This window comes from Lytechinus pictus, chromosome 1 (assembly GCF_037042905.1).
Source record: "Lytechinus pictus isolate F3 Inbred chromosome 1, Lp3.0, whole genome shotgun sequence".
Lineage (NCBI taxonomy): Eukaryota > Metazoa > Echinodermata > Echinoidea > Temnopleuroida > Toxopneustidae > Lytechinus > Lytechinus pictus.
The window spans coordinates 16,625,906-16,653,376 of record NC_087245.1 but is presented as its reverse complement, the minus strand read 5'-3'; the positions used below and the strand labels follow the sequence as shown (position 1 = coordinate 16,653,376).

At 35.0% G+C, this 27,471-nt stretch overlaps 1 protein-coding gene across 1 annotated transcript in view; it reads right to left on the bottom strand.

The window, feature by feature from the left end:
* Positions 1-24,561, bottom strand: part of LOC129263908 (protein TAMALIN-like) — a 30,969-nt gene extending 6,408 nt beyond the window's left edge. Inside the window, exons 1-4 of the mRNA XM_054901857.2 lie at positions 24,068-24,561; positions 15,046-15,107; positions 7,364-7,518; positions 304-397 (exon numbers count right to left, since the gene is read on the bottom strand). Of these exons, the coding sequence (XP_054757832.2) occupies positions 304-397; positions 7,364-7,518; positions 15,046-15,107; positions 24,068-24,133 (377 nt within the window). The 5' untranslated portion in view covers positions 24,134-24,561. The remainder of the gene's footprint in view (positions 1-303; positions 398-7,363; positions 7,519-15,045; positions 15,108-24,067) is intronic.
* Between the last annotated feature and the right edge of the window lie 2,910 nt (positions 24,562-27,471).

Genomic DNA, 27,471 nt, shown 5'->3' with positions numbered 1-27,471 from the left:
ACTCTTTTACACAATTTGGTCCTTTGAGGTAATAATAGTTTAGATGACTTTGGCAAAAGTGACCGAGAAAACTTAACATTTTATTACTTAATCAGTAATAAATATTGATTCTTACTATTTTTGCATCACCAGTTGTATTTTTTACAACATTTAGTGCATATGTCACAAGCAAAATGATCAACGCACCACATGAATTTCATCCATTAACTATTTTTATATACTTAACAGGAAAGTAGCAATAATTAAGAAGGAGCTATTGTCAAGTGATTGGGGTTATTATTGAAAAACGGGTCGATATTTTACCTTAGAGAGTTTGGAGAAACAGTAATAAGATGGACGATCATCTCATGCGAAGATCTTTCAACACATATACCATTCACCGACAGAATAATGTCACCTGAAACAGAAAAAAAGGGGAAAAGGCAACAAAATCAATTTAAGATGGACATCTGAGTATAAAGATCATAGCTAATACATATTTTTGTTTTCACTCTTATAGAATATATACTTTTATAATTTTAAGAAAATTAACATTAAATAGCGAGAAGAAATGTGAAGCAGTACAATGAGAATTGAGGAATCGCTTTGAAATGAAGTTCACTCTAAAAATAATTGGGTAAAAATGCTCCATAAGGGTAATTATGTGTGCAACCGTTACATGAACATTGGGCATTTTCATTTATCCAGTGTGATGAGAATTTTGCCCATTCTAAAGTAATTTCTGCTTATTTTTAACCTTTCTGGACAATATGCTTCTCGCATTGGGTAAAATACTGCCCAAAATTGGTTGGACACATAATTACCCTCGTGCTGGTTAAAATTTTACCCAATAGTTTTCACAGTGTACTTTTCCCCTCTTTCATGAAATACGTTTAACCGTCAATTCCATTGTTTGTTTTTAATCATCGAAGCCCGTTGTTGTTGTTTCATGAAGTTGTTTTTAAAGTTACGCATGAATTTATTGATACAAGTCATGTTCTTAGGGGCGAACCCTGCTGCATAGACAATACTCAACAAGAACGAACAACTTTATAAAATGGCACACTGAAGTGAAAGTTATCTAGTAATATATTACATTCCTATCTTATCAACATAATGTCAAAGAAGATTATGTTGATTACTCGCAACAGTATACAGCGAAAACTGTGGTGTTAACCGGTATACGCAGAGGACCACACCAGTTATTTTACTCCTGTGTTAAATTTATAGTGTTAGTTCAACACTTATAGGTGTTATTACAACACCTTTGGTTGTTACATTTACACTCTCTTGTGTTATGCTCAATCTTTAGGTGTAATTTTAACACCTCAGAGTGTGGTCTTCTATTTACACCAACTGGTGTCAGTTTTAACACCACAGTTTTTACAGTGTATATCTATCAAGAGAGAGAGTTTGTAAGGGGTGGGGTCAAGAGGACGACAAGGGGGATATAGGTACAAAAGAGAACTAAAAGTAGGAGATAAATAAGGATAAAGTTAGATGAGAGCATCCTTCTGTAGCTGTCAAATCAAATCAAATCAAGAACGATGAATACTGGAGTTGCGGACCATGAATCAGACTGCTAAATCGTGTTCCTCATTGAACACTTCCGTATGGACCATTCCTCGTTTATTGGAGACATATAAATTCCTAATCACTCTCACGATAGTAGTATCCATGATGGAGACCGAGAAGCTTTCTCACGATATGGAATATGTTCATGATATTAGAGGCAGATATAAGTTCTCTAACGACCATACGCAGTCATTTCGTAAAAAAAAAATTCACGGAATCTCCAAGCCATCAGAAGAGGAAATATTAGAAGAATTAATGTTCTCCAGCATGTGCAATGATACGGTATAGAGTTCATGTTCGAGACAAGTTGACCCCTAATGGCTCATGGGACCCGTTATCGTAAATTAACATAAATTATTTAAGCTATGAGGAAAGATACAATCGGACTATTTGTGTCATACAAAGTCATAATTCATTTTAGCATGGACTCGCACCATTGCTCCGCAGCATCCATATTCATAAAAGCCAAACAGTTAACCCGATATGGCCTTACCACTATGAATTTCTTTTCAATTATCAGAAGAAAATATATATATAAGACAACACTGCAACTTGGGTTTGAATTGTATACGTTGCTCTCCATATCCTTCAAGTTATTCATACTTAGAAATATCATAATTTTGTAGAGAGTGACATATATATTCTTTTTGGTGTCAATGAGGTTATTTTTTCTTAAATACACGCAGGGCCCTCGGAACGATTTTTTTCAGTTGGGGTGCTGAAATGGGCTGAAATCTCTCCTCATAGGTTGGGGAGGCACAATTGAGTTTTTCATTGTTCTTTTATATACACACACATGCATGGGTACCCCTCAAACACACACACACACATAAGACAGAACTTTTCAGGTGAAGCATACGGAAAAATACAATTTTATATGTTTAGTATTATTTTCATGTCAAGTTTGATGGTTTTATAGCGCATTCAGATGAACTTTTTGAGCAATGTTTGTGATCCTGAGCAAGAAGCGTATACAGTATAACAAATACTTACTGCGAGCGCGATCAGCGCGAGCAGAAATTCTTAATATATACGTTCTGGCCTGATTGAAAAGGGACCTGTTATAAAGACTGTTTGCAGTTACCCATGAAGACGATACATATTTCAACTGTAGAATAATGCGAGCGCGAAGCGCGAACCAAGAATTGTGGAAATTTCATATTGTGCTGATAATTGAACAATTTGGGCAATGTTTGTGATCCTGAACAAGATGTAACAAATAATTACTGCGAGCACGATTACCGCGAGCAGAAAATTTTGATACAGCCTACGTCCTGGCCTGATCGAAAAGGGACCTGTTATAAGGACTGCAGTTATCCATGAAGACGATACATATTTCAACAATTCAAGTTCTGTGAATCAGGAAAAGGATGGGTATTTTTTTTTTTTTTTTTTTTTTTTTTTATTTATTCATATTTCACCAGGGTAGCTCATTCAACAAAAGTTGATCTTCCATGAGGCCCTGGATAACAAACAATACAATTATATACAATTAAAAACAATTAATGGTGATAATACATATACAATCATCAGTCCATTTGATATTGTTAAAGTACAGACGTATAAAGTGATAACAGTATTATATAAAGTAATATATAAAAAAAGAGATGATAGTTTATAGCATCAGTCCTGAAAGGGGAATAGTATTGCATCCCAGTTGATCGGCCTAGGCAAGATTGAGGAAATGTCTTTTAACAGAGAGTTTGAAATTATTGAGGGTTTTAACATATTTAAGTTTCTTCCTACATTAATAATGTGAGCGCAAAGCACGAGCAGAAAAAAATTGATATTCTGATCTGAAACTTCATAATTTAAGCATGTTTTAAATAAAAAAAGGCGTATATTTGAATAAACATGCATGCGCTTGTTTAGATTAAGATAGAAAGAATACTTTTTTTTTTCTCAAGAAAATCAATAATGCGAGCGCGGAGCGCAAGCTGAAAATATTTAATATTCCGATCTGAAAAAAAAAAAAAAAATTAAAGCACTATTTCAACACTGTGTAGGAAAATTCTGAAGGGGGGTTCCTACAAAACGTTCATTTTCATTACATTTCTGTCATTTGTCATACCTACCAGATTTCCAGGGGGTGCTGCCTATGGAAAATAACACACAAAGCACCCCCAAGGAAAATTTTGGGGGTGCCAGCACCCCCGCTTTCCAGGGCCATGAATACAAGACTCCGACATATTATACTCATTGTAATTCGAAAACATGACAATGCAAACCATCGAAATGTTTGAATTAACAGAATTGCGCCTTAAATGCAACGTCATGGTCAATTTCTACTTAACATTATACTTCCGAATATTAGCCAAGACCACACAAGCTGGCTTAACGAGGGAATAGTGTTTGTTGAGCAAACATTCGTTGCTAGAGTTCATCAAGAAGTCTTTGACACAACGAAAGCAAGAAAAACTTGGATCCTGTCCAGTTGCACTTGAAGGAACTTTCGCGTCATCCTTCGAAATGTTGGTCAAATATTAGTGGAAATCCGGAACAAGTAACATGTAACTTTGATAAGCAGTTACTGAGATCATGGAGATGGACCGGAAGTAATGATGTGATACGGAAGTGCCCATACCTGGACAATATCAGGAAAATTGCTGATGATCTTTAGGCCTATCTTCGATGTGACGAGACGTTCATTTCGTGATGCATGGAAGTTCCATAAGTTTTCAGTATGACAGGTTGGGAACATATTTCCAACTCGTCTAACCCAGTTCTGTCAATGAATGATACGAGATCATGGCTCAAGTGCTTGTGGAGAAGGAAGCAGGAATTCACTAACATCGGATTCTGTGTCATCTAGACCAAAATTAACTTCTTATAACCAAGTTCTTGCCTTCAACTCTTACTTCCAGCTTTTCGTTTCATTTTGAGAAGGTTCAAGACAAGGAAGAATAGTCTGTAATCTTCCTCGTAAGCATCCGTGCATTTCCTCTCACTTGTCTTCATCAATGTTATCTGATGGCATGCATACATCGGGATCTCACCTTCACCTACTATTTTCCTTTCTCCTTCAGTTCGTCCCTCTCTCCCTCCCCCTCTACTCATTCCTATTTCCTATATTACCCATTTAAACTCACTGTAATAATTTATTACCAATTTATGATTATATTGAGGAACTCCTCTTGTCACGCAAGTATAATTTTAACCAGCATGTTCCAGATTGACCGAGTTTCTCCAAGCGAGGCAAACATCATGCGTCTTATATTCATCTTACTGTCATGAGCTGAACGTCTGTAACCTATAAAGTCTTGAAATCTTCCTACACGAATGTTACCCGCCAGCGAGAGTAGACACAATCTGGATGCCAGTTTTCCTTCCTTCGGAAGTCCTGGGAGCGATGCCTCGAAAGAATCAACAAGCATTCACTGACCTATTATAGGCAAAGGCGTCGTCACCACCTACCTTCGAGAGCTTTATTTTTGTTAGGATAGGAATATCATTCGGAGTCGAGCGTCTTGCCAAAGAATGATTGGTATTTTGAACATTCAAACAAAGTTTTGCACTTCATCTAATGAGAATTATCAAACGGAGCTTTGGTCAACGAAGAAATGAATGCAGAACAGGCAAGATTCTCTGTCAGCAGAAGCTCAATTAACAATAGGGTCATGGAGGACCGGTTCATATCTCCCTGATTTGGCCATCACTTATATTTGTAAAAAGAAAATTTACTTATCCATGATGATGCATTAATATCTCACTGATTTATCTAAACGATTGATATTTCCTAAACTGTCAGAATTTGAAGCCGTTAACCACCCCCCCCCCCAAAGCAGAGTTTCTTTGAAGTTTGAGTCCTTTCTTTTTGGTGTTTTAAACAGATCTTGTTCTGCATGTACAGCTCGTGCATAGGTGAACCTGGAAATTTTAACTGCATATTCTCATTTTTCTCTAATCATGCTTCCTTAAGATCTTCTGCATTTAATCAATTAATTTTTTAACTAGATATATTTTTAAAGCAAAAGGTCTTCTTCGTTTCAACCTCACTACAGTGATTGTACAGTGTGATATTTGTCACAGTCAATCGGAACTCTTTCAGATGTGGGTATAGGGTAAAGTGTACTCTTGATGCATGTAGTTGGATAAGACAAAGCCTAAAGCTTCAGTCTCCTTCACAGCAAGAAAATATGCCGTGATTCTTCTAAACTTTAAAAACTTTGACAAACAATTAACAAATGACGAAGTTTCTCGTGCTAAGTTGTCCTCGCATGTCTCGCCTTATTCTCCTCACATTATATCTTTACCAGATCAATAATCGATGCAGAAGATTCTCGTACAGTGAGGGAGGAGTGACTAATTATTGTTTAACAGCACATGAGGGAGAGAAACTCAGGCCCTAATTTTGCAGTGGTCCAATGACCTGTAAATCGTCCAATATCCGTCTGAAGACGATAAAGATGACCCATATCATTAAGCCCTTACCGTCTCCACATATTCTCAACGTCCACCTTTTACTTATAGATTATCTTTAAATGAACCTCTTTTCGCCTAATCATCCTCGAAAGATGATGAAAGTTTAAGTGGTTTTGAAAGCAGATAGGTTGACGATCATTGGATGTGACTGTTACTGTACACGACATTTTTGAAAAGATGTTTCTAACTAGGGAAGCGTCTTTCTGATACTTTGAAATGAAAATAATATTTGTTTTGACTCCCCTTTCGACGCCCATTAAGAAATTTCATAGTTCAAAATCAATAATCAGGAATAATTATCGATTTTACCAACATACAAAATCAGTTGTAATTTGTAAATTATGGACCTAACAGCGTGGAAATCAACATGGAAGTCGATTCCGCGTCACTTGATAGGCCTATGGTTTGATTTGGGCGGGTTCGATAAATTCTATAGGGCAGACAGTAGCTGTCGCGTTTGATTACAATTCATTGTGGTTACCATGGTAACTGTGTCATGACAAAAGATTAGTCGAGGCATGAAGAGTTATATTACAGGAAGTTGGCTATCCGAGCATGAGGATGATTCAGTTTGGTCCTTGGTGCGAAATGTTCCAACAAAATGGAACACTCGCAAAAAACATGAATACAATGTCTTCTTTCCCTTACGTTGACATGTTCTCAAGTACAAATAGTATGTGAATAAAGTGAATGTGATGAGAAAACTCGCTAAGTATGCTGTCAATAACAAAATATGTTGTTGTTGAACACAAACACATCGATGGGCATCGATATTCAAAGCAACAAGTAAGTTATGTAAGATGAAAACGATGTGATATGTTTGATTTCAAAGTGGAATATGTCTAGAATAATTACATGATGTGATATGTTTGATTTCAAAGTGGAATATGTCTAGAATAATTACATGAGATGGTATTACTATAACAATCAAAATTGAATACATGTATGTATGGGTTACTACATGCATAATCTAGCATTAACATGATTAAAGATTAAATGTTGAAAATTTAATGTTTAATAATGTATAGAATTGTGTTTAGAACAATATCAATACGCTTTCATACAACTATTATTGACTTGACGATATAGTTCGATCTACTCCGCACATATTAATCTGTATAAATATTCCATTCCATCGTATTAAATATTTGGACCAGTTGCGGCGGTGAAAATGGTCCACCAATAGAACCTTGTGGGACACCAGTAGGAACGCAAAGTATATTATTACATTATTCGCATCGTACACTATTTGATAAGAGAGTTGGCAATATTAAAATTTGCGTCAATAGACAAATGATTCTCACCAAGATATAAAATTGCAATGAGTGTATCATAATTATGGACTAAATCACATTTTAGAATCCCTTCATGGTATCTCGATACCTACCTGCTCTCATTCCGGCTAGGTAGGCTGGGCCATCGGGATGAACGTCGCATACATAGGTACATAGCTCTAATTCATTTCGTCCTTTGTGATGTATGGCATAGGTCTGAAGCTCAAATCCAAACGTTCCTGCTTGCTTTTCGACGATGATCGTTCTCCTAGAATTAATAGAAAAATAGGAACGAATTGGAGATATAAAATGAATGCGTCTTAATAAAGTGTTCTTTTGACCTATTATGATGATCAAAATATTGGGGAAAAATAACATTGTCGCATTACTTTCTTAGAGAGGCCCTAATTGTAAACTCTATAGTGTTGTGTCTGTCACTTCAGCAGGTAATTTCTAATCACTTTATGATAATTATGTGAGGCTTATATCAACTTGTTTACAGGAATTGTATAATGATCTCCCTCTCTCTTTCACACACTTGTACCCGTACAAAACTGTTTTGCTTTCCGACATTATATAAATTATACAAATATAAGAAAATATCAAGTAAATTTAAGGTTGATATATTGGGATGAGCAATGATGTGATATACGGGGAAGACAGCCAACATATTCAAGTCTACAACGAGATCAATCAGTGGATCTCCAGCCTGTTCGGACGGATGTGGCCTGTTTGTAATTTGGCAACACCTGCTCTTTATTACGACCGTAATATGGTCGCTATCTCCAAATGCTCTTAATTTTTTTATTCTCTCTCTCTCAACCAGTTATTAATATAGCGGTAAAATCTTTGATCTCATTCTTCTTCTTCTTGTTCTTCTTTTCCCCTTTCTTCTTCTTCCTCTCCGTCTTCTTCTTCTTCTTCCTCTTTGTATTATTCTTGTTCTCCTTCTTCTTCTTTTCCCTTTTCTTCTTTTTCTTCTTATTTTCCTTCTCCTCCTTCTTCTTTCTTCTTCTTCACCTTCTCTTCCTCCTTCTCCTCCTCCTTCTTCTTCTTCTTCTTCTTCTGTACAACTACTAAAAGTCAAAATCATTACTGAGCCAAACAAAAACAGATATATAATCAAAATATTGGTTTCGCTGATTGATTTTTTTTCATACGGTCTCCTTTACTTTGAATTACTTTCCTCTACGTCACATCAATTCGTTGCATTGTCGGGCATGTATTTTGTCATACACAAATTTTCGAAATACAAAGATACAAGGATGCACTCTTGCCATTGGCGTGCACCTATTTCCAGTATAAGAGGGAGATCGGAGGGGTTAACGTCAGGTAAGGCGGAATACCCAACGGGGGCAGATAATAGTAACGGAAAATGTGCCCTTCCGAGGCCAGGGCAACCTGCTGATATTCACCCATGTTCAGTAATAAGAGGTCCCATCCACGAGATGTCAGGGTGTATACCCTCGACGTCCATAAAGGGCGTGGTTTTACCCTCTGTCTTTGTATGCAGAATGAATCAAAGACGTGAAGGAAATCACAACAGTAACAACACGAGAAACTGCTTTCTCATATTGTTTTCATGTAATATTTACATGTATATTTTTTAATCTGAAATGTTTTTTATTATTATTGTTTTATTTATTCATAAATGAGAAAACTCATATATTTATTGAATTATATACTAAATATTTATTCATTATTTTTATATATATTTTTTTATCTATCACTCGATTTAGCTGTTATTCATTCATTCATTCATTTATCTATGCTTGTTTATCTATTTATTGATTTACATATTTATTCATTTAGTTTTAGTTTTTGTATAATCATCTATGTCAGTTAATTTTACATTACTTACTTATCTATTTTTGTTTATCTATTTATTCATTTGTCATGTCATCCATTCATCTATTAACATAATTATGTATTTATCTTCATTTACTTTTATAAAATTTTCATTGTATTGACTGTACGAAAAGAAGTATTACTGGCAGCATAAAAAAGTAATATCGAATATTAGTTTGTTGTTTTTAAACTTAGTATTATTTCTGTTTAGGTAGGCCTACAGTCATAACATTTAAACGACTGCTGTTGGTGGGAATTATTAGTCATCTATATACAACAGCTCAAAAGGAAAATTGGAAGAAAAAAAAACAAGAAATCCGACGGATGTCTTAATGGGAAACAGAAAGACATTATTCATGACTTATAATTTCCTAGTCAAATTTATTAAGTGTACACACGAGTCCCTCTAGATTTCAAATTCAGATAAAATCGAAACTTGAAGTAACCTTGATCAGACTGATTGGTAATGCTTTGGGTTGGGGTGGGTATTAGCATCCTGTCTGCAGGGGCAAAATGAGGCAATGATGTTAAAGCGGGGGTTTTGTACGTTTTACTATTGCGATGAAAATGCAAGCGATCGAAGCGAGCGGTTATTATGGTTATAGAGCATGGACAACATCTTCCAATCAACAAGTAATCGATTTTGCCATAGATCATGTACATGTACATGACGTATAGAAAGGATATATTATATTATGAAGAGTCGAATCAACCGGATATTCAATGAAATTTAATAGAAAGCAAAGAAATGTGATGTTGACAACTACATTTCAAATTCTTTGGGCTATAGCTACCGTTCCCAACTACCATTGGTCAATACTGGTGGGGCTTGGGGCTGGAGACCCCTAAATATTTCATAAAATCTTTTTTTTACTCAATGTATTCATTTTTTTTAGCATTATTATTATGATTATCATTAAATTTCTTTGAATATACCCAGTAGACTTCCAAAGCTTTGGCAAAATATTCTGAAATGTCTATTTGTTTGGCTTACTCGCTTCACTTTCTCGAAACTTTTATGGAAGAGCGAATAGCATCCAAACTCATCCCCTCACATTTTCACGTCACTCGACGCCACTGATATTATGATTGGCATGAGTGAAACGCATAAATGCCCTACTTTTCATGACACAATCAATAATTGTTATGATTATGAAGTATTACCGGGCGAATATTTTGTCTTTGTGTGTCTGACGTTATACGATTGTCATTCTGATCTTCCATATTGGCACCATGATGGATCTATTTCAAATGAACCAGATAAACACCTAAAATGAGTTATCAGCTCCACACCAAAAGTACTTTCTGTTCCATGGTTTGATCGCTTCTATAAGGTCAACTAATGCTGGTGACAGGAAAAGATGTTGATATGATTGGGCATTTTCTTATTTTCATTATGGTGATTATTAATTCTCGTAGCATCACTTTTGTTTTAAAACGAAATACACTCTAAAAACAAATCAGTAAAAAACGATTAGTTTATAGGTTCAGCTGTGTGCAACTGTTATTCTAGTCATATTTGACTGTTTTCTAGTCGTATTTTACTAGAACAGAATTATTTCTGACTAGAATATAATTCAGAAGTGTGACTAGACATATCAGTTACACCCAGCTGACTACTGGTCTAGTCAATTTTACCGAGTTGTTTGTTTTAAGATTTTACATTACGTGATCACTCCAATAGTTTTAATATTCATATTCTTCGGAGTCTCTTATTCTTTCCATTATATCTTGTTATATATTGTTTATAGTTATTATTATTATCATTATTACTATTATCATTAATATGATTATTATTATTATTATTATTATTACCATCATCATCATCATCATCATCATCATCATAATCATCATTGTTTTAAATATTACCATTAGTTATCCATGTTTATGAGTACAAACCAGGTTATTAATCCCAGTAAAATTAAATAAAAAGTGACAAATCCCCCAAGGACATTAGACATGATAGGGAGTCATCACTGCCTGGCCTTACAGTAAATAGTGTACGCATGCCTTCAATTTGCACGCATGTATCAAAGTCTGTGATTAACACACCATACGCTTCTGAGTACAGCGCTTTGGACTTCAGTCACATTTCCCCCTACGGCGGCCGTAAGGCGAGTCGAAAACAGCCGTTTTATTAATTTTTATTCAAACCACCTATATGTATGGTAAAAAAATGTTAAAACGGCTGTTTTCGACTCGCTGTACCGCCGCCGTATAGGGGAGATGTGACTGAGGTATGAATTGAGAAATTAATTAGTGCAGTCACATCCAAAATAGTCACGATTGCGGGTGAAGGAAGAGAACAGTCTTTCGATTTGATGCATGAATCATTCATAAACCAAAGCCCTGAAATTATTCCTAAGGGAGTTTGCGAGCAGCACGAATGAGTTAGCATTTCATTTCCATCTTCAATGGAAAGAAGATGTAGCTGCATCATTCGTGATGAAAATAGAACAGATGAAGGATCGATACAAATATATATATTTTTAAATTTACCATAGGTCAACATTGACTGTTAATAACTGTTTCAGCTATAGATTCATGAAATGTTATGGTGAATACTACAACTTCCAACTAACTTTAATTCAACTAAACTCTGTTAGAGAATGATGACATAGGCAGACATAATATTCTGAAATCTTGTAAAATTGCAGAATATGCCATATGTATGCTGTTAGTCTCACACCTATGTATTGGACAATGGGGTTTTTCTGTCTTTCTTTGTTCGGAAAACAGCTGGGGACAGGGGGACAATTAGAACTACGGTCCATGAACGTCAAAGTGGCGCCAAATAACGTTTTCTTATTAGAAGTCGAAGAAGATATAGTGAAATACGATTATAAGACAAGTGATTTTTTTACAGTATAGCCCACGTTCAGACGGAGAAAATGTTTTGAATAATCTATTTTCTTTTCTTTTTGTTCAAAACTCTAGTTATTCACAAAACAATGGATTCATGCAGTATATACTATATATAAGATTCGTGATGAGAAAGCTTAGTGACTATACAACGTCATCGGGTCATGGGAATTTTAGGACAAAATTAATGGATCGCACTGTATTCTCCATATCATTTAGAGGGTAAATTATAGTCTTATGGACTTTCAAGAGGGAAAGACGCGCAATTTGCTATGATTAGTCACTTTTGGTGTGAACTTAAGATATTTCGGATTTTGAGATGAGACCATTAGACACTCCTACACACTGGGACTGTCCTATCTTTCCTTGATGATGGGATTGTATTACCAAACCCCAAGGACTCAATGGGATGATCTAGAATCAACCATCTCTATCCCAGCAAGGGAGGAATAAAGAGTGTCTCCTGACCATAGATTTACAAGAAAATCTATCAATAGGACTAAGATTGAGGTCGGGTTGAGTATATTATGACAGGTAAACCTTTGAGACAGGGAGCTTGGGTTCAGACGAGATGTATCATTCCCAAGGCTGAAGATAGAAACTATTTTGGGGGAGGGATTTCTTGAGTGATGGTTACCAATTAACTTCCGCTTAAAAAAAGAATCGAAGATGTTAAGGAGGATTTCGAGTGAGATGTCAGGCCTTGATAACGCTCTTTGAACAAACAAGCGATCAATGATAATCTTTGAAACATAATATTTGACATCCAGCCTTATAACCCCAATATACATGACATTTTTTTTTGTAAGTCGTGCTCATCCAGACCTGATGGGGAGTCGATGCCTCTTTTGTTGATGATGCTTCTCTTTATTTCTCTCTTATCTCTCTTTCTCGCCTTCTTTTGCTTTTAGACTCTCCCTCTCTCTTCTTCTTTTTCTTCTTCTTCCCTTTCTACTTCTTCTTTTTTTTCTCCTTCTTTTTATTATTATCAATATTATTTTATTATTATTATTATTATCCCGCTTTGTCCTCGGCTTCTTCTTTCCCTGCTTCATTAGAAAATGCAGGAAATAGCCATTTATGATTGGTTTAGTATACCAACCCACATTTAGAAGAAAGGTTCTGTACATCTGTCATTCTCTTCTTCGTTTACTCACACTTATCAACCCGCCTATTTCCACCCATTTCCTTTCCATTTCTAATTAAAACATGGCGGTTAACCAAACTACAAGTAATCATAGGCGTATTAAGCCCACTGTTTAACCATGAACAAGTAAAAAAAAAACATCATGCGGTTTCTTAAGACGTTGGAAAGAAATTTGTCAAGTATAACAGAAGCTATATGTGTTTGATGAATACATAGACAGCAGGGGCCGCGGAACGGTTTTCAAAGTGGGGGGCTGACCATGCTAAAAATCACAATCATATGGTCATTTTTACGTTTTTGTACACGGTTTTGGAAAAAAGTGGGGGGCTGAAGCCCCCCCCCCCCCCCGGTTCCGCGGCCTCACAGGTGTCTACTATTCATCGAACATTAATTATGTCATTCTCTGCATGAGAGTCTTTATATACCGTCTAGTTAAATTACGAGAAGACTTTATCTTTTATCTCTTATTAAATACAAATGGTTTATAAATACCATGATTTCAGTGATGTTTCAAAAAATGAGTTTCCCCTATTGCGACTAATCATTACAATGGAAAAATGCAACAATAAAGAAACGATTATAAAGAGGATTATGATTTCATTAGTTTGCCAGGATGGGAACAGAACATTGAATTTGCATTAACTGTATATTGTTCTTTTTCTGCTAGACATTTATAAACCTTTTTTACGTAATTATGAAGAGGTGGGCAGCATATTACGCCATACAATTTAAAAACAAATGACATGTTCTGTTTCCCAAATCGCAAGTTGGTGAAATCGTAATCTCTAGTTCATCATTATTACTTTATTTTTAAGTTTTGAGCTATAATGGTGTAGCCCCCTAGTCATTAGGGACGCAGGCCATACAACAGAAAGGGAATGTCATAAGGACCACTATTCTTAAAATACGTCATTCATAATCTGAATTCTTTTTTTTTTCTTGTTCTTGTTCTTCTTGTTCTTCTTCTTCTCCACCTTTTTCTCCTCCTTCTTCCACCTCTCTCTCTCCCTCCTTTCCGTTCTCTGAGCGTCTTTCTCTCTCTCTCTCTCTCTCTCTCTCTCTTATGATGTCTCCTTATTTCTACATATTACATTCTTCTTTCATTCATTATGTTGCGGTTGGGTCGAGGTTTGACGCTTCTAAACCATGCTAACCATGTCGTCCCTATAAAATTTAGCCCATTAGAAGAGCATGTCCGATTAATTATGCTTAATTAACGGATCGAGTATTCTTTGTCTCTGAGGCACCATCTTTCTCTTTTCTCTGCATTTACTTTTAAAAGAAGCTTGAATTAATCCATCATTGTTCTTTTATGTCGTCACTGGCCAAAGTCCCCGATCCTTGTTTTTTTTACTATGAACACAGGCCAAATAAGTTGTAATGCTGGGAATGCTGTGATATCGGGCTGTATATGCACTATACACTAAAAAAAAAAAAAAAAAAACAGACGAGTTTGGAAAAGACTAGAAATAGCCACTAAGTGACTGCGTTCTTCACACTTTTGTGAAATTATTTCACTTTCTAGGCCATTTGAAGGGCTGATTATCCCCTATTCTTTCTAAAAGAATGGAACAGCGAGACTGAAATATTTATGATACCATGGTAACTGACCATGGAAATGTGTCTAGTCTATACCCATGATGTAATATAGATAGTTCAATCACGTGGTTCAATAAGCGTAACGGAACTGAACTCCTAAATTGTGTATCATTAAGAGGCTTCGTGTAGTATGTTGTGCACAGTTGTGCAATCCATATTAAAACCGAAAAGGTAATCAAATTTCCATGTCAAAAAATTGTCCATTATTTTCTATGACATTCTAATAATAACAGTCAGTTCTTTTATAGTGCATAACACATTATAAATAACGGCTCTATGCGCTCCCAAATGATTAAGGACTTGGATATCATTACACTGGCTTTAGAACACTCCACTTACCTCTTGAAATTTTCCCTTTCGTCTGTTCTAATCAGTCTGTCCTGTAACGTTTCCTCTGTGAGCTGTTGTTCCATTATTTTCAAAGAAAGAAAGGAGGAAAACGAGAAATCCAAGTCACCATTCAGATAAAACACTAAAATTAATTGACTCGTGAAACGAAGATTTTTCTAAATATATACACCATAATGGTTTCGAGCTAGATAAATTTCATATTCACATAAATTCCTAAGCATGACTTGTATGATTCTATATGTGCAACCTATGGTTTTATGAACAGGGACATTATCAACTCACATGACTCATATCACAATGCTGCCTAAACATAGCACAACAGAAAAAAAGATTGAATATCATCAAATCCACTTATCAATTACATTGTTGCGATGTATCTATTTACAGCCAGTCTGGATATTATAAATAATTTATTTCTACTCGTGACATTTGTATAATTGAGTATAATTATTTCAATGGCAGTTTCATTTGAGAGTTGGCATCGGAAAAAAAACTACAGTTTCACTTTCATTAAAAACAAAATTATTGCGCGCGATATAGCTATGAGGTTTCAATAATAAATTTATACCAAGCGCGGATTGGGGGCGCACAAGAGTATTTCTGCCCCAATTTTGCCCCCAATATAGTCAAATTATGATCCCCAAGGGCATGGGAAAGTTTTAAAAGAGGGGGTGCTGGTTTGTTACAAGCAAACAAAAAATTAAAAAACAAGGGGGAGGGAGTTCATTACAAAATGAAGGGGATTTTGGTAATAAAAATTGTGACAAGCAAAATTTGACAATAAAAAATAAAAATTCTCTCCAAAATGAAGGGGATTTTGAGATTTTGGTCTTATATATATACATTAGCATATCAACATTTTTTCCCGAGGGTGCTGCGTATGGTGTCCGAGCTCCCCGCTTCCTAGGACCATGCCCCCAATTAGGAGTAACATTGCTTTACCCGCCTTTTGTATAAAGTGAGGATGAAAATTATATTTTGTTTGTTTTAAAGTCAATTGGGGTCTCTTTCGGGAGTGAGAATTTTTTTTTTTTTTTTGGGGGGGGGCTTGTTTATCAAAACATTATGCATGACAAAATCAATCACCATTTTGTGCCCCCTCTTATTTGTAAAGCAAATTCCCACATCGGTCTACAATGAAATGCACTCATATATCATTTTTCACATTTTCTTACTCCTCAGAAGAAACAAAGAGGCCAAAATATGGCTTCGAAGATAATGATATTTCAATTTCAAGCCGACTGTTGTGTTGCTTTGACGTTCTGTTCATTTTACGTATGTTTCCCTTTCACATTTTGAATACATTTGGAGACCACTTTGTACATCATGAATGATCATGCTGCCATTAATTTTTGATTGATTGAACAGAAGTGATCAGGGTTTTTTTATTTTTTATTTTTTGTTTTGTTCTGTTCAGATTGCTTCTTTTTTTTTTAAATTATTATTATAATCATTATTATTATGATGATGATGATTATCATTATTGTTGTTATTATCATTATTATTATTATCATTATTATTATTATTATTGATATTATTATTGATATCATTGTTATTGTTATTATCTTTTTATTATTATTATTATTCCTCGTATTCAGACTACCCTAAGATGACCATTGCAAAATAGCAAGTATGAGTAATAATAGATAAGTGAATTGCCATCACATTTTTTTTAGTTAATGAGAGATGAGCGCCGGGGTGATTGCAAGAGGAAGGGAGGATGGGCATGAAGGTCTTCCATGTCGTTGACTGGTAGACAAAGTGAAAGGGTATTTTCTGCATTCTTTTCGTACTTTCATATCATCTTTTTTACAACAGGAAACACATGATTTGATTCTTTTTAACTTTCGATTCAATCAAAAATAAAGTTCAGACGACGATTGTAATAGATTATAAGCCATTTTCTTTTTAAAAAATTAGGTAAATTATAAGCCAGTTCATGGAATGTATTGCATTTTGCAGATACGCTATTTTTAGTGGAATATAATTCGTTACACTCTTAAAAATGTTGGGCAGCATACTGTCCACACAACAATTATTGGTTAAAACTTTATCCAATTCTGGGAAGTTTTAAACCAATAATGTGTGCTTTGGGTGAAAACTACACAGTATTGGATAAAAACTACCCAGAGTTGGATAATATTTTTAACCAATTGTTGTGTGGACAGTATGTTGCCCAACATTTTAAGAGTGTATCAATATTGATTATAGGAATAAAGAAAAGAAGCGTAAAACATTACTAACAAAAGGTGTGTTCATACTAAGAAATTTCAAAAACCAATACTCGAAATCATGGAATTGGGATATCCAAATGTTTTTTTTTTCAAAATCAATTTTTACAAACAGTGCAAAAATAATATGACTGCAGATTATATTTCTATATTTCTCTTTACTCGCATCAATATGAACAATGCACTATTAGATATTATCATTTCGGATATAGTTAAGAGACTGACGTTTTAACTTATCAGAATTCACAATATAAGAGAAACAACAACAACTGAACGTATCATTGAAAAAAGAGGGTGGGGCATTAATAGAAATCCTTCTGAAAGGTCTGGAAATAAGACAACTGTTTTCAAATAAGATGGTGCAGGAGGGGTTAAGACTCGATGAGTAATAGTTCCTTGACTTAGGCAATGTAAAATTGGACATGTATTCTGTTGTCTGTCAGACCGATTGCTATGATTAGGATACAATTATAAGATTATATTTATCCTTCTTTCTCTAAGGCACGTTAATGTTTCAATAAAGCTCATTAATTACACCTTCCACCCAAGTAACAGCATGTCATACATTCATGACAGCATGAATATCGACCTTCAAGACTCAAACAGTAATTTCATGAACTTGTCACAAATAGTTAAACCCAGATTTCACTAGGATAAAGAGTGATTGTAAGGAGTTATAGTTGCCATGACAATATAATATTACAAAAGTGTGAAAAGTATAAATGAAAATATTGGCTGCTCACAAAAATGTTTAATATTTACTGCATTTCCTCTACAGAAACTCCTTCCACACCAATATTACTACTGCTACTACTACTACTACTACTACTACTACTACTACTACTACTACTACTACTACTACTACTACTACTACTACTAATACTACTACAACTACTACTACTACTACTACTACTACTACTACTACTACTACTACTACTACTACTACTACTACTACTACTACTACTACTACTGCTACTACTACTGCAGCTACTACTACTACTACTACTACTACTACTACTACTACTACTACTACTACTACTACTTCTACTACTACTACTACTACTATACTACTACTACTACTACTACTACTACTACTACTACTACTACTACTACTATACTACTACTACTACTACTACTACTACTACTAATACTACTAATACTACTACTACTACTACTACTACTACTACTATACTACTACTGCTACTCCTACTACTACTACTACTACTACTATACTACTACTACTACTAATACTACTACTACTACTACTACTACTACTACTACTACTATACTACTACTACTACTACTCATACTACTCCTACTACTACTACTACTACAACAACAACAATACTACTACTACTTCTACTACTATTACTACTACTACTACTACTACTACTACTACTACTATACTACTGCTGCTGCTGCTGCTGCTACACTACTACTTCTGCTCCTATTTCTACAACAACAACTACTATACTACCATAATATAGCAGCAAGTGTTTGATAGTCTTATTTTCTAGATGGCGTTCCTTTTCCAGTCAAAGGTGTGTACTCGTGAACTTGAATAACCTGTTATTATTATATCGAAAGTGATTCAAAACCCAACTTCTGATGATTATTATATCTAGGTTTACGTTCCCATGGTCAACATTTTGATTGGATCAAAGTTACAAGGTTTTATAAACCTAGTACACCGATCACATACTTTTGTTGATTGAATTTTTAGCAAAAACTAGTTTGTGAAAAATAGGTAGACCTAAAACCGGACTTTATAGGGCGTGTACTTTTTTCGGTATCATCGACCTATATATAGAATTATCTCAATCTTGCAACACAAAAATGATGAAAAAAATCCGACATATATTCAAGAACGTGATAGCCGAAACCATCATTCGCCGATATTTATAACACCATTAAAAAAATGTAATACATAATCGGGAATACCATTCCGCTATGGCAATAATTGCTAAATCATGTAAATGGCGTTGTGTTGTTTGTTTATTTTTTCATTTTTTTATTTTCTTTCTTATTATTTTTTGGGGGAGGGGTAACAAACCGTTTCGAGCTCATTACAAGCGATGTTGTAGTCTTTAAGATTCAAGATTCATATGAATTCATTTCCACAGAAAATAATTCAAAATAATCACAGTATAAATTCGTTGCAATATCATAACTGCATGGTAATAAACAAAGGGTACAAAGCATAAATAATTATTTTGATTCATCGACAAAAACATGTATTACACAATATGAATGTATAGAAATATCTATGGAAACGTCTTAAGCACTAGAATAGATGTTGTCTAAATCTGTGAGAGTAAAATGATTAATTAATGCGTCAAGTCAGGATATGACGTCAGATACTCGAAAATTTTTGAGGTCAAGTTTTCTTGTAAGGATTCGTTCTTTGGCAGTGAAATTATAAAACTTAATTCCTTCGTCTTATCCAATGTTTAATCTCCACCAATGTTCTTAATATATGAATTTGTATGAAGGATATGGTAGAACGTATTAATGTTTGTGGGAAATGGCAACATATTATGTTGTAAATATGTTGCTATCTCCTTCAAACATTTCGTTTGCAATCAGTCCCTTTTGGAAATGTTGCGATGGAACACACTCGTAATTGTTGTTTTTATTTTATATATCATCTTTCGATTTCAGTTTAACTGCCTATAAAATCAATGTTTTCACGTTTCAAAACACGATTTCCGATTCCTGGCAACTAACTGAATGAGCTGTGTTCAAAAGTTCAGAGAGACATTGTGTTGGCCACTCTATATGAGGCAAAATGTAACCAATGAAATAAAAAAAAAAAAGAACACATTTTTTTCTCTTTCATCAAATTTGACCAGTTGTATAAAGTCTATTCAATTATGTTTTTGTTTAGTTGTTTCTTTATTTCTTTATTTATTCATTTATCTATGTGTTTATTTGTATATATAGATTTATTCATGCTAATTCATCTATATAATTGTTCTTAATGATAATGCATTTTGCCTCAATTTTGTATACAATGAAAAAACGTATATGATTTTGATAGGCTAGGATTATGTGCACCTCTCTTTAAATATCAATTATCAGTTTTTTTCGTCACAAATTGATCAAGCTCATTACAAGCAAGTATAATTACTAAGTATACAGTGCGTATAAAAAAACGGGACAGTTTTGAAAAGTCTATAAACAATTTGTTTAAAATCATTATATCTATATTTTGATGTTAATAGATGCTCTGAGATCTTATCTTTAAAATGCCATTTAAAAAAAATAAATTCTGTTCATGCTTGAGCGAACACGGGACGTTTTTTGTCGAGTGTTCAAAAAGAGGCTTGCGCCAAAATGGCAGAAATGAGAAATCTGATGATTAGATTTTTGGCTAATCAGCAGACTTCCTCTTAAACTTTTCATTATTTTTGCCATAATGTTCGAATTATTCTGTCAAATTTCATTTACAAATTTATTTATTTACCTGAAATATTTTGTTTTTCATTTTAACTTATTTTACCTTGGAATTTCCTTCATAGGTGAGAAAGGAAGACTCTTTGTCAACCCAAGTAAGAAGATTTGCATTATTAATTAGGAGAATTTGTAATTATTCAAATCCTTTTATTATGTGAAACAAATTATGTCATGGTACCTAAAAAAGATATGAATCCTATTTTCAAGGGGTTATTGAATCCTTTACGAAGTTTAATTATGTGCTTGACAGGACAAACAGGAAAGGATTCATGTCTTTCAATGGCAATGGTGTATTGAGTCAATTTTGAAGGAGCAAGATATGGCAGATCTGGTAAAATGTATTAAAAAGTTGTGAAGCGAGCAAGCAAAAAATTCCACTTTTTTATTAAAATATCAATTTTTTTAAATTCAGAAAATTATATTACATTTCACTTACTATGTTTTCTGTTATTTTCCTTTCCACTTTTTTTTCTTTGTCATGATTTTTTTTGTTGGGGGGGGGGGAGGGGGAGCACCCCGAGCCCCCACCCATCAGTATGCCACTGTTCAAAGGCACCATAACCTTTGTAGCACATAATGAAAGGATTTTAAGAAAAAAAACACGCTCTCCCATACTTCGGTTAAAAAAAGAAGGAATATTTAAAGCTAAAAGAGAACATATCAAAAAGGAACAACAACAGAACAATTCAAGCAATTACGTAGAGTTGGAAATGAATTTTAACCGCATAATTCGAAAATTATGGCAAAGATAATGAAAAGGTTAAGAGGAAGTCTGTTCATTAGCAAGAAGACCGACCATCATATTAATCATTTTATGCCATTTGGCGCAAGCCTCCTTTTTAACCCCAGACAAAAACATTCCCTGTTCGCTCAAGCATGAACGAAACTAAATTATTTTAATGGCATTTGAAGGATAAGACCTCAGAGCACCTATTGACACCAAAATATAGAGATCATAATTCGAAACAAAAATTTTATAGACTTTTCAAATATGTCCCGTTTTTTTTATACGCACTGTATTTCATGAGCATGTCCTTAAAGCCAGTCTCACACTATGCGATTCGTTCCCGGATTCGTTGCAATCCGAATTTCAAATTAATTATGATAACATTTGATATTGATATTCCAACTAATAAAATATTACGGATCAGAGTTCAAAATAGTGGTAGGACTACTGAAATCGAAATTCAGTCCAGTTAGAGCCTCCCTGGATGAATAAAAACAAATTCAATTCCAAATCGTAATGACGTCATCATCGGCTGCGACTTGAAGCCGATTTGGACTCTACTCCGACTATTATAGGGCTTGCCGCAAAGTAAAAATATGATTTGTTTTTTTAACAATATGCCAAACTTTAAATAAAATGATTTTACTTCTTGGAACTTTCATATCTAATGCAAAATGCGATTTCTTGAAGAAAAAAAAATCGCGTCGCACCGGATCGCATATAGTGTGAGACGAGCTTAAATAGGGAGGGGGAGAGGGGGAAGCACGAGAGAAAGACGGACCGGCGAAATCGGGGTGAATGAAAGGTTGAGCTTCAAAAAAAAATAAGATGGAGTAGTGAGGAACAATATCTTTCGACCTTCGCATGTGTGTATATTCAAATATCGGAGGCTTCCTTTGTATTTAGTACCGGATTGAGTATGAATTAGATTTGAGAAATTGATTTGAACGAATGCTTTGTTTAAACCATAAATCATAAAAAGATTTGGTTTGCTCTCTTGCTTGACTTTGAGTTTAAAATGACAAAAGAGGGTATTTCGATTTGATTATTGTTACACTAGTATAAATATAGTCCTGATTTATGATTATTGCATATTAATACCTAGTATCATAATAACCATGATTGCATTTCGATTATGATATTTTACATTATGGTATACATGGTAACATGGATCAGCTTTACCAATCAAAATCAAGCAATGCTATGGTATAGGTGATAAAAATAACATAATCGTATAAGTTCTTGATGAAACGGGCCCCTAAATGGCTACTGCAGGAAGATCACCTGCAGGAGACCGACTTTCACTGAAGACAGGTGAGGTGTGTTTTGGGGATGTCTATCCCTCGACGTCTACTATAATAACAGGAGACTGGGGTAAAAAGGCGCTAATCAGGCCTCACTTTTCACCTTATGATTCACGCATCCTGAAAACAACCAACCCCTAAACAATATCCGACGAGTGATTTACCCCCACCAGGTAAGGGCGACCTTCGGCAGGTAACCCACTGACTACCACAACGGACATATAAAGTAGTGTCGGGTCGTGTAGAAGATGTCCTAACTCACATCGCATGGGTTAAAAAGGACAACCGTCAACTCAGTGATGACACCCCCCCCTTCCTCTCTCACGGCAGCGGGTGGGTTAATCATGTTATAGGGTCTACAGTTTGGTGATCTTGTTTACTAATTGAGGTATGGGCGTTAACAGGTGAACATGGACATGATGGAGTCGGAGAGAGGTATATGTCGAAATCGGCATACACAAGAATTAGCTGTTCGTCACTATAATGACTAACGAGTGACATCGCCCTTTGGTATACACTATGCAATAATTTCATATATTCATCCATTGGGTTGTATTTCCACACAGACCTATCCGAAACATATGCAAAAACGAATTTTACTTTAATTAGTTTTGGAATGCTAGTCAATATAAGAACATACCGATAAATATCCAAAATAACCACCTTGCATCTCAGAGTGCCCCTGGCCAAACTAATGACTGGATAAAAACGAAATGGAGCCTACGGACGCGTTCGTTACCTCCTCCTTTCAAAAACATTTTGCTTGTCAGACAGAATTTTCATGCTTTTGCGTTTGCTTGTCAGTTGTCACACCCCCCCCCCAAATTAAAAAAAAAGGAAGAAAAAACGGTGGCTCCAGGGTTCGAATACCAGTAGTAACTATATTTATTTTGTTACAAAACTTTTATCATCGAAATAACTTCTCAGTTTCAAAGGTGGTTTTTTTTCTCTCTTTTCCAACGAAAATATAGAATAATATTCAGGAGCATAGAAAACATGTAAAGTACAGTGCATATATATCATCGAAAAATGTCAGAATTATATTCATTGATAAGATTGTATAAAGTAGTATTGCAACATAAAACTATACGGTGAATTGTCTGCTTAGAATTGGAAAATGATAAAGGACCGCAGTTAAGGACCAAATACTTTTTGATCTCAGCAGGCCCCTATATCAAATGACATTTTTAAGCAGGCTATTATACTGGAGGGCAGAAATCAAATGACTGAATGACTACAATAAAATTAAAAGTACTGCTGAGACAAACAAAATATGACTTTAAAATACTTACAAGCCCAGACGTATTTAAAAGAGATTCCTTCCGGCAAATTTTCTTCTTTCTCTCAAGAGTTCTCATTGTGACAGCTACCTTCAAAATATTCCTCTGATTCCTCCAAAATTACGATTCACATTACCCCTGTACAATAAATTCATGTAAATCAAGCTGACGATGAAATATAGCCGTTAGATATCGCGATACTGTAAATTCTATATCAGTCACTGACATGTAATCTCGAAATAATATTCTCCCGCTGTCCTTTCTATTTCAATAAAAAGACAAAAACAATAGTTGTTGTATCGGATATAGGTCGAGTTTCCTTCCGAGTTGGTTTCAAAATCGAATGCAACACAACGTGTGTTTGATAACCTCGCTCAGATCGTGCTGCATCCAGGTAGGGAGTAAAATTCCCGCGCTTTCCACGTCTTTTCAGTCGGCATGTAAAATAAGTGTTTGGAAATTGAGAGCCGTGGAGCGGTATTTCCCCTTGACTGTACTGGATGTGTGCTGTGGAATGATGAAAGGATATGACGTCATTTTACTGATCTGTCTGTGAGTGGACAATGGTGGATGTGATATCGAATGGATGCCGTCATTTCATGGGCGCAAGCAGTTTACTCTTGTGCAAAGCCATGCAGAAATATAAGTTAAAGATTTTGTTTTATTCCAAAGGGAGAGTTATTATTTTCATCTACTATCTTATGATATATATGTATAAATAAACACAATATATGAATATATTTAAGATAATGCCCTTATCAAATACGTAAACAAATAAACACAACGAAGTAAACAAATTAATGTTTCCGATTACACAATGTTTTCTGCCCCCACAATCACGTAAGTCGTTCGCATGCCATAAAACCATGACAACTATCGAAATGCAATTGGTTGCAACAACAAAATAGGGACTTCGTAAGCTAAATGGTAAATCTCGATGCTTAATCAGTAAGTGTTGCAAACAAAATCTTTTAGAAAAAAAAATACAAACCCACGTTTCTTATCATGAATATATATCATCATACGGCCATTCATCACTTTTTTTTCATTTTTGAAATTGAAATTCCCAATCCACTCTGAAGCGATCAAACAATTAAAAAACCATATAAACTGAATTATTCGGGACTGTTTTCATGTTATCGGTTGATAATGATTAAGCTGATTACAGTGAATCATATGAATATAATGAGTGACGGCAGGTTACTTGAAACTGAATAGAACATGCTAGATATCAAAGTAATTCGGATTTCTGTCGTAGATGGAGCTCGCGTATCAGTCATAAAATCACTTATCAATTTTCACTCATTCATCAGTCAAGCTCGCTTGAGAAAAATGCTGGGGTTTTGCAGCCATACATATAACTGGACACTCATATTGGACTTGGGACACTTTCCCTCTAACAAAAAAAAACCCAACGTAGAAAAAAAAATTGAAGAGAAATAGAAATACAGAAAAAGGAAAAGGATAAATGTTAATGCCTGATTGTGTTTTAAGTCAAAATCTATCGCAAAATTAGCTTTCCATTCGATCACTTGCGACTTATATTCGAAAATTTTGCCCCATATACCACACTTCTACCCTCATTTTCTTTTGGCTCTTCAGACTTTACGGGAGTGTTTTACATTCATAATTATCAATAGTCAAAAGCAGTTAGCATATTTGTGTAGGATTCAACATTAACATCACCGTTCAATCTCAGGGGTAAGTTAAGAAATAAATATTTCCCCCATTTTCGAAGAGGGGTGATGACCCTACAACGTGCTCCCACTTTTCGAAAGAAAAAAAAAATCATTTTTGATCACCTAATAATCAATATGGCTATTTCCATTTTTTCAATCCATCTTCAAATTGGCAAATTTTTCTTACGGCCATATACCATGCTGAGTATAGGCTACCGGTTCTCGTCCGAAAAGGCAAAATTTCTCGCCGCGGTCACACTGCTCTCTCGCTTAATCTTACCTCAATAATTGTTTGAACGTATACATATTTGTTCTCATTTAAAATGATCATTTTTGCCTTGTTGCAAAGTGTGTCTATTGCGACACAAGACTATGAGCTCTTTCTGAATTTCAACCAACGACTAAATAATTGTTTCAATATCATCGAGCTTTAAATACACTGGCGCAAAGTGGGAAGGGTTCTATCACAACACATCATTTGAGATTAGGGGTGGTTTATACACCCCTACAACATGCTTCATAGAAAAGGTTGGTGGCCTTCATTGAATCATTACTGTTGAAACTTAAAATATCAACATTTTCCATATTAAAAAAAGTCTTCAATTCATAAACTAGACTTCAAATAATATTCTACAACAAAAAATAATCAGTATTTCAGAAGTTAAATTAGTTTTTTCTTTAAAACTTTCAATTTTACCTCATCTCTGAATATCGTTCAGATGATTTTAATTATATATTCCCTTGCTGCAATCTTTCATTTTCGTTTGCATCAAAGTAATCATATTGCAATGAGTGTATTCGCCTCCTTCAAGAAAGTGACACCCTCTACCACTGATACAATGCACATGTGGCCATAAATCCTCTCAACTTATATTTTTATGAGTTGTTTCCACTTTGGAAAGTTTAAATTGTGGTATAAGTGATGCCCTAAATTCATTTTCAGAAGGTATATCAACCTTCTCCTCGATAATTAGGACCCCCTTTTCCATTACTATCCGAAAAAATCTGACAAATATACTTGAATAAGTATTGACAATTTAATCGCTATTTAGTCATTTTGATACAACGCACTATTCCCCTTTCATTTTCAAAGCCACGGTGCATTAGTGTCTTTATAATTTATGCACGTTATTATTTTCAAAGACTGAAAGCAATTTCTTTCAGTATCACTGAGACCATTCGCAATATTAGAGTTATTTCATACACCTCTTATAAGGCATTAATGGACCCCTGCATGGTTTCCAACGCCATTTAGTCTTCCAACTTCTGAAAATTTACTCACTCGCTTCTCTCGATCTGCACATTGATGGGCCCTATATGCATGATCACAATTAACCCTTTCTGTAATTTAGGTGATGTTGTAGGCCTATGGATCCAGGGGGGGGGGCAAAGCCGGCCCGTGCCCCCCCCCCCCTTTGAGAGCCATAATCAAACTTTGTATTTACGTATATACTTAAGTGTGTGCCCCCCCCCCTTATTTTTTTGCTTGTCAAATTTTCCGCGGACGAAATGACCTTCAATTTTAGATGAAAACTTTTTTTTTCTTGTCAAATTTTCATCGGGAAAATGTGCCCCCCCTTGGAAAATCCTGGATCTGCCCGCCCCTGGTTGAACATGTACGTGTCGCAAACACATGAAAACACATAATGAGGAACTGCCATTATCGGGCAAAGTTGAGATGTTAGTAGGCCTATGTAGGCCTATACAGTCATGTTCACGTTTAAGGTAATTGCTCCT